Source organism: Cervus canadensis, chromosome 1 (assembly GCF_019320065.1).
Source record: "Cervus canadensis isolate Bull #8, Minnesota chromosome 1, ASM1932006v1, whole genome shotgun sequence".
Taxonomy (NCBI): Eukaryota; Metazoa; Chordata; class Mammalia; order Artiodactyla; family Cervidae; genus Cervus; species Cervus canadensis.
The window spans coordinates 24,567,554-24,576,345 of NC_057386.1; the positions used below are offsets into that span (position 1 = coordinate 24,567,554).

The 8,792-nt window shown below is 42.3% G+C and overlaps 1 protein-coding gene across 1 annotated transcript; it reads right to left on the reverse strand.

Annotated features, from left to right (window-relative positions):
- Window positions 1-6,193: 6,193 nt before the first annotated feature.
- Window positions 6,194-7,937, reverse strand: LOC122443371 (COP9 signalosome complex subunit 8). The gene has a single exon (XM_043471436.1). The coding sequence runs from the start codon at window positions 7,887-7,889 to the stop codon at window positions 7,260-7,262; it is 630 nt and encodes a 209-aa protein (XP_043327371.1). The 5' UTR covers window positions 7,890-7,937; the 3' UTR covers window positions 6,194-7,259.
- Between the last annotated feature and the right edge of the window lie 855 nt (window positions 7,938-8,792).

The window sequence follows — 8,792 nt, forward strand, 5'->3', positions numbered from 1 at the left end:
TGCAATCCTGGCAAGTCGCTCCAGCTCTCCAAGCTTCTGTTTCTCTTTCTGTCAAATGGGGATAATAAAACGGGAAAGTGTGTCAAGGACCCACAGAGAGACACACACAAGAAAGAGCTGCACGGCACCATGCAGTGACGTCAACCTTTCTGAGGCAGCTTTCATGTGTTGCCCCACTGCCGGAGGTGGACTGAAAAATGAGGCAGACTCAGCCCTTGAAGGTTGGAGGCCCCAGTGTACTTTTTAAGGTGCATGATCTCTGTTTATATTATATGTTTACTTACATTATATTATATGTTTATTATTTGCATAGGTTTGCTTTAAATACTTCCACATGTAGAGAGATACATTTATGTTCTTATAAATGAGTCTGTCCCAAAGTAAACTTCAAATTTAAAGCAACTGCAATTAGAAATCCCTAAAAGATTTTTGTACATAAGATGAAAAAATTCTTATTCAGATGAGAGGGTAGATGCCAGAGAATTGCCAAAAACGCTTCATGAAATTAAAAAATACTCATTGGGGTTCTGCTCAACCATATATTAGATGTTATAAGAAAACTCAAAACAGTATAGCATTGTCATGGGCAGGTATCAGTGGAACAACATAGAGAGTCTAGAAACAAATACAGTGTACAGGAGTTCTTAATATATAATTAACATTGTATTTATAGTCAAATCCATCAAAAGGGGAGAGCTGAACAAATTAGAATGTATTTATACAATGGAACCTCACTGTGGAATATTATGCAGCCGTTAAAGAGAATGCGTAGAACTACATGTACTGGCCTGGAAAAAAATATTTGTTGTATATGCTCAAGCAAAAAATGCAAGTCACTAGATGCATGGCATAGCATTTTAAAATTTTGACCTTATTTCAGACTTACAGAAAAGTTGCAAGGATAGAAGAAAGAATTCCTGGATATGCTTCACCCAAATTTTCCAACTGTTAACATTTTACTACAGAAACATCTACATATTTCTGAACTGCTTAAGAGTATGGTGCAGATGTGATATCCTTTATCCATAAATACATCACTGTGTCTCTCTCAGGTACAAGTAGAACTCATATAAGCACAGGATAGTCATAAAAATCAACAATTTAACACTGATCAATACTATTATCAATCTATGGACCTTACTCAGATTTCACCAGTTGTCCAGCATGATTTCATTTTGGGGAAAAATACATAAAGGGAGAGGTGAAGAAACATTTACGTATGTCTGTGCTTAGCTGCTCAGTTATATCTGACTCTTTGTGACCCCATGGACTGTAGCCTGCCAGGCTCTTCTGTCCGTAGCATTCGCCAGGCAAGAATACTGGAGTGGGCTGCTATTCCCTTCTCCAGGGGATCCTCCCAAACAAGGTATCAAATCTGGGTCTCCTGCATTGTAGGTGGACTCTTTACCATCTGAATCACCAAGGAAGACCTTTGCATAAGTCTATATGTTGTGTAAGAGCTTGGGAAAGGTACAGAACATCCATATTTTTAACCTTACTTACCTTGAACATCTGTTACAAGGTGCATGTATTATAATTTTGTAATAAATTACAATGAAGACAAGTTTACTATAAATAAATAATGAATGAATGAATAAAATCACTATAGGTTGGAGACAAGGTTGACATCAAGTCCTGGTTCTGCCAACTTTGGATAACATCACCTAATCTCTCCAATCCTGGATTTCCTCATCATAAATTTCCATCTATAGAGGAAGCTATATTTTCTTTCTTTTTTTTTTTTAGGAAGCTATATTTTCAATAAGGATTAATTTAGAAAAAATACACAAAGTTCTCAGACAAAGTTCCCTAGAAGACACTTAAAAAATAATTCCTATAAAACCAACCAACTCTTGCATGTTCCCACCTCCTCCTCCTTGCTCATGCCATTCAGCTTAAAATGTCCTTTCCTTCCTCTCCACTTTCACCATTTTTTTCATCCTTCAAGGCCCAGTCTAGATGCCACCTCCTCCAGAAATCCTTGTCTGATTACCCCGACCAAAAGTGACCTCTTTTCACTGATGTCCTATGGCTTCCCCGTGCCCTTTGCATTAGAATTGTTGGCAGGAATAACAATGATTGAACTCCAGGGAGTCAGCTGGAGAGCTCAAGTGAACTTCCTTGCTAATCAAAGGCTATGCTATGCTTCTGTGCTGATTCTGTCTGTGTGTGATGCCTGGAACTGCCATAATGAAACCATCAGGGATTACACTGCCTCTCCACTGAAAGTGGCAGAGGGATTAACTTGGGTCATGGTACCAGCATTTGGAAGCATCCTGACATACTGCCTAGGCCTTGAATGGCCTCAGTTCTTGGTCATAGGGTTTGAATACCACCAAATGGAGATTCTTTTTCTATTTATATCTCCTACTATATATAGTAGGCATTCTAAGAATATAATTTGAGTCATCTGTTTGACTCAAATCACTCAAGATATATTGAGTACCTATCACATACCACATGCTAGCTAAAAGCATGCTGGAAATAAAATCCATAATCATTATACACCCTGCCCGCCTCTCTGATAGGCTCTGCCTTGCCTCCCACAACGCCCAAAAATGTAGTCGCATAACAATGCTAACAACTTCCAGAATGTACGTGCTCCCTGTCTTCACATATATTTTCTCCATACCCCTGTTTATAGACTCTGCCCCTATAACATGCCATTAGCCGTTCAGTTTCCCCTCCCAGTCCTGTCTGGGGTGGCCTGCATAATGGTTCCCAAAGCTATCCATGCCCTAATCCCCGGAACCTGTGAATATGCTACCTTATATGGCAAATGATGCTTTTCGGGTATAATCAAATTAAAGATCTTGCAACAGAGAGATTATTTAGGAAGTCACCAGTGTTCTTATAAGGCAGAGCGAGACTGAACATAGAAGAGGACCAGGCAATGCGACTAAGGAGGCAGAGATGAGAGTGAAGCCTGGAGCCAACAGAAGCTGAAAGAGACAAGGAACAGTTCTCCCCGGAATATCTGGAAAGAACTAGCCCTGCCAACAGCTTGGTTTTACTACATAAGACTCACATCAGACTGGCCTCCAGAGCTGTAAGAGAATAAATTTCTGTTGCTTTAAGCCATTAAACTTGGTAATTTATTCCAGTAGTGTTAGGAAACTAATGCACTACTCACTCAGCTCAGACCTCTAAGTGACCTTCTAGTAGGTGCCTGTCCCCTGTGCCCTTTTCTCACAGCACTGGCCATACCACATGCCACCATCAGTCTCAGAGCTGGTGTTCTCGACTAGACAGTGACCTCCCTGAGGGCAGAACCCTGTCTTATTCATATCTGCAGGCCGAGAGCCCACACTTGGCAGTATCTGATGGGCACTCAGTGAATGTCTGTTGAACCAGTGATTGAGTAAAGGAAGATAAATTAGATTTGGTTTGATAACACTGGGTCTTATTCAAGGCTTGACAGATAACTTTAGCTCTTGAGTTTGACCCAAGAAAAGTTAAAAATTACATCATCTAAAGGAAGATTTTTGTCCTATACTCTTTATGAAAGCAAAAAGCTTCACAACTTTTGGCAATTGCTGGAACTGCAGTTTCTTTAGTTTTTTCAATTCTGAGCTGTCAGCGAGAAAACACTGATTGTCTAAGATCACAAATGTCTGTGTCTGCCATCAACTATTAGCTATGATCAAAATAATTTTTACTTTACACAGCAGTTCAAAATGAGTTCCTTATTTTCACTTTCAGTTTGAAAATCAGAAACATTGTTTTTAGAGCAATTCCTGTTAACTTTGTTTTTTGTTCGCTTTGTTTTATTTTTGGTATTGGCTACTGGATCTGATTGGCAGAGTATAACCATCGAGTCACTGTCATCTCTTCTTTCAAGATGAAAACTCCCTTCCTCATCCTCCTCTTTCCTCTTTATGTGGCTGCCAGTAGTCTCTCCTTTTCCCCCCCACCTTTCCTTCATGACTGCTGCATCTCTCATTAGATAGTTCCCTTCTCAGACTTATGGTGAAGAAATTTCTTTGAAAAAGACATTTTTCATATACTACTTGGAAACAGTCATTTACAACAGAGAGCTCTGAAAAACTACAGCAGAGAAAAGAACGTTCCTCAAGGTCATTGAGAGGAAAAGCAGCGGAGCCAGGTTCTCCGGAGGCCAACTACAGTGCCCATGTGACACTTTGCTACTCGCTGAGAACCTCGGGAAACACGCTGGGCTCTGTAAATGATCTAGCCAGGGTGCCTCCCTTGGGCCGTTAACAACAACAACAAAAAGTTATCAAGAGAAAACATGTATACCGTCTTAGGAGAAAAAAAGAGAGAAAGGCTTTTTTTTTTTTTTTGAGAAAGGCTTTTTTATCAAAAAGTAGTAGTATAATCACATTGTTGGTGTAACCATCACAACCACCCATCTCCTGAAGTTTTCCATCTTCCCAAACCAAAACCCTGTACCCATAAGTCCTTCCTCCCCCTCCACACAGCCCCTGGCAACCATCATTCTACTTCCTGTCTCATTGAATCTGACTACTGTAGATTCCTTATGTAAGTGATCATACAGTAATTGTCCTCATCATACTTGTTGTGCAGTCCAACTCTTTGCAATACCATGTAACCTGCCAGGCTTCTCTGTCCATGGGATTTTCCAGGCAAGAATACTGGAGTGGGTTGCCATTTCCTTCTCCAGGGGATCTTCCCAGACCCGGGATCAAACCTGCATCTCCTGCCAGGGACACTTCAATGATCATAACTAGCACACCTTAAATGTTGCTACAAGGATAATGCTGGTAGCATGAATCAGAATTTCCTTTCTTTATAAGGCTGAATAATATTCTGTTTTACACACCACATTTTGTTTATCCACCCATCCATGGTCATTTGGGGGTGTTTCTGCCTTTTGGCTGTTGTGAATAATGCTGCACTAAATACTAATGTAGAAACATCTTCTAGAGTCCCTACTTTCAATTCCTTTGGGTGCATACCCAGAAGTAGAGGGCTTCCCTTGTGGCTCAGCTGGTAAAGAACCCGCCTGCAATGCAGGAGACCTGGGTTGATTCCTGGGTTGGGAAGATCCCCTGGAGAAGGGAAAGGCTACCCATTCCAGTATTCTGGCCTAGAGAATTCCATGGACCGTATAGTCCATGGGGTCACAAAGAGTCGGGTAGGACTGAGTGACTTTCACTTTCACTTTTTCACCAGAAGCAGAATTGTTAGATTATGTGATAATTGTTCTTAATTTTCTTGAGGAATTGCCATGCTTTTTTCCACATCCACTGTACCATTTTACATTCCTACCAGCATTTGTCCCAATTTCCCTATATTTTTGCTAAAACTTGTTGTTTTAGTTTTTTGATAGAAGCCATCCTAAAGGATGTGAGGCAGTAACTCACTGTGGTTTTGATTTGTATTTCCCTAATGACCAGTGATGTTGAGTACCTTTTCATGTGCCTATTGGCCATTCAGACATCTTCTTTGAAGAAATGTCTATTCAAGTCCAAAGGGAACCATCTGCATTATTATAATTGTTTCTGTTTTATCTTCTATATTTATCTCTAAACAATATACTTATTCAGCCATTTCTTGATTTTCTGTTTAATAGGTAAGACTTTTCATTCTCATCTTTTCTCAAGTCCTTCTAATATAGTTTTATTGCTATTTTTGTACATACACTGTTGCTTTATAACTTTAAAATGACATACTCCTTTATTTCATGTTCCATTATCAATAAACACAGGATTCCCTGACACCTCAATTTATAAGGTAAGAATATCTGCCTCTACTTCCATCTCCTATTTCTTACCTCTCAGCTACTATCAAGAGTGACTTCCAAGGTTTGGAGCATTTACATTCTGTTTCCTAACTTCAATTAAGTCTTCTGGACTTTTTCATAAGTTGATGCTAAGAATTTTTTTAAAAAATCAACAAATGGTGTTTACAGTGTGAGACTGATTTTGAAGCACAGGAAGGGGAGGGAATTGACAAAGAGGAAGGAGTAGGGCTTTCTCAGGACAGCCAATGGCATGAGAAAAATCATAAGGGCCATAAATCATACAAGTCATGTGCAGCACAAGCAGATATGCTTGGATCAGGCAGAAAGCTCCCTTTGGGGAGCTATGAGGACCTGAGCTGGTTGAAGGAAGAGTGAGGAAAGGTGGAGGGCCTGGATGGCCAAGGTGCCCAGCTCCCTTGCTCACTACTCCCTCACCGTGACCCAAGAATTCTTTTTTTTTTTTTATAGGTCATTTCTATTTAATTAGGAAACTTGTACTTTAATAGAGACAATGACAAACTAGAACGCATCCACAGGAAGACAGGATAGTGAAACCTCTAGAAACTACCTTCAGTAAAACAGCTGAAGAATTCAATTAAATATTCATTGAACAAATGCAGAATAAATGAACTAGGGGGTGGATTTAACCTGAAGATAAAATACGCAACTTCAAATATTCAGAGGGCTGTCACACACAAAAAAATTAAAGACTTGTTCAGTATTTCTCCCATGGGCAGAATTTAACCCAAGGGATAAACATAAGCAGCCGATAGGCTGCAGACTAGTGGTACAAAGTGTATCACGTAGTAGCTTCTTTCCCCAACAATGCATTCCACACTGACGTCTCCCTTCTTCTGAAAGGAAATATTACAACTTCATACTTCCCACGAATGTCTCAAATAAGTCGCATATTCAAGGCAAGCCCTCCACCGCCAGCAATGGATATACTCACGCTCTCAGAAAAAAGTCTAAAGCAAACTGGTTTACCAGGGAAATGGTCTTGTTCCTCAGCTCGGGCTCAGCTTTCTGTATTTGTGAGCCTCAGGTGGGCAGAGGAAAAGAGCATGTTCTCCAAAGAGGGTGTGAATTACCACACCCAGCAATGCAGACGCGGCCTCTGGGGTGTCCTCCTCACACCCCAATGCACCACGGCAACTATCAACCTATGGTGCAGATGGGAGGGGACGCACTGTGCGCTGGGGCAGAAGAAGCGCTTGACAACCACTGTTCTACAGGAGCGGGAGGGCTGCATTTCACAAGTCACTAGGGAATATAAACTGACTGCATAATACTGACAGACTCCATCCAAACTGTCAAACGGTGCAAAATGAGAACTGTTTCAACAACCATTCAGCATGTTTTAAGGACAAAATATATATAATATACTTGATATTATATGTGTATTTTATCACATACTCAGTAAAGTATGCTGCGGTGCTTCATCCATCCAATAAAATTGAAAATAAAAATTTTACATTTCTCTACTTGTCAGTATTCAGGCTTCTGAAGGTGGATCTTGAACTCAGAAAGTTCAGTTTTCGAGGAAAGCCACGTAATCGGTGAGTCTGGCTAACTGCTGCTCGTTGGGGATGGGTGGAACAGGGGCGGGCTCTGATACGGGAATAAACCTGTTAAAGGAAACATCCAGGGCCCCTGCAACTGGCTTCTTGGGCATGACCATCCTTGTGGTGGAGTCGGCTTGCCAGCCTTGTTCGAGGATACCTTTCACAGCCTCCTCCACAGGAAGTCCCACAAAGGCTGCAAAATCGTCGGCGATGATGGAGGTGTAGGCTTGGGAGACCAGGGCAAAGGCTCGTCTCCGGGTTGCATCTCTGAGAGCTTCCATGATTGGCTGGACGGCCTCAGACCACTGATGAGCGTTGATGGTGCTGTAGATCCCGGGGAAGTCCCTCTGCCAGATCCGCTGGCCAACTGACCAGATAGCCCCAAGTTCAGAGTTTGCAGATTTTATAGCAGGTGGTATTCTTTTCCAAAGATATCTTGCATTGTTCATGTCATTATGGAGTAGATACAAAGCTAGAAGCTGACCATACACTGGGGGTGTAGCAATTCCTCCTGGAGCCTCGAGCTCCTGGTTCTCGCACTGATCCAGCAACTTTTTGAAACTAAAGGAACTTTCCGCCATCACCGCCACTGGCATTTTCCCGGCCGGTCCCGCTGCCGCGCCTCCTCAGCAGAACCGGGCCCCACTCTCGACCCAAGAATTCTGATCACCATGATTTGCTTCCTGGACTCAGGAACTCTTGCATCAGGCATTTCCGTATTCCTTTCCCCCAACCCTCCGCACCTTCCTTGGAACTCGTGCCTACCACAGGTCTCAAGGCTTTGCAGAGGTGAAAAGTAATTCCTCCTCCCCCGAAAAAGTTTGCAATATACCTCATGAAGAGGAAGGTGTCAGAGTGCAGACACAGAAGGAAGAAGATGGAAAAAGAAACTACCCAACACTGAAACCTGGTCTGTGCTACTGTACTCAAATGATTACCCTGGCCCTCTGGGTGAGACTGGTATTATTCCCATTTTAGAGATGACTGAGGCTGGAAAGGCCCTGTGACTTGCCCAAAGCCTCAAACCGAGTATTGACAGAGCCTTGGTCTGTGCTTCTTGTGCCCACTTTGACCTTGGGCAAGTAGCTGAACCTCTCTGGGTCTCAATTTCTTTATCCATAAAAATAGAGACACATTCCAAGGCATTCCTGTTCTCTGTAGGTTGATTGTGAGGGCAGAAGATAACGTCCTTGAAGAGTCTAGCCTGGGGGGGTACATCTTGAAATTGGTGGCTGTGACTCCACATCTGTCTGGAAAGTCAGGAGAGCCCAGTGTATGCAAAGCCGAGGCTGGAGCAAAGTTCAGGAAGGAACTCATCCCACCCTTCCCCCCAGGACTGTCAGAATAGCAAGGAAATTTCAAGGGCCTGCAAGGTCTCTACCTACTCTCCACTTCACAGGCCCAGAGAGAAGAAATGATTTACCCAGGGTCACCCAGCAAGCTAGTAGCAGAGCCTGCCAAGTAGGGCTTAGTACCCAGACCTGGGATACTCCCTAGGG

Coding starts and splice junctions, on each gene's coding strand:
- LOC122443371 (XM_043471436.1), bottom strand. CDS start 7,889: ATGCCAGTGGCGGTGATGGCGGAAAGTTCCTTTAGTTTCAAAAAGTTG.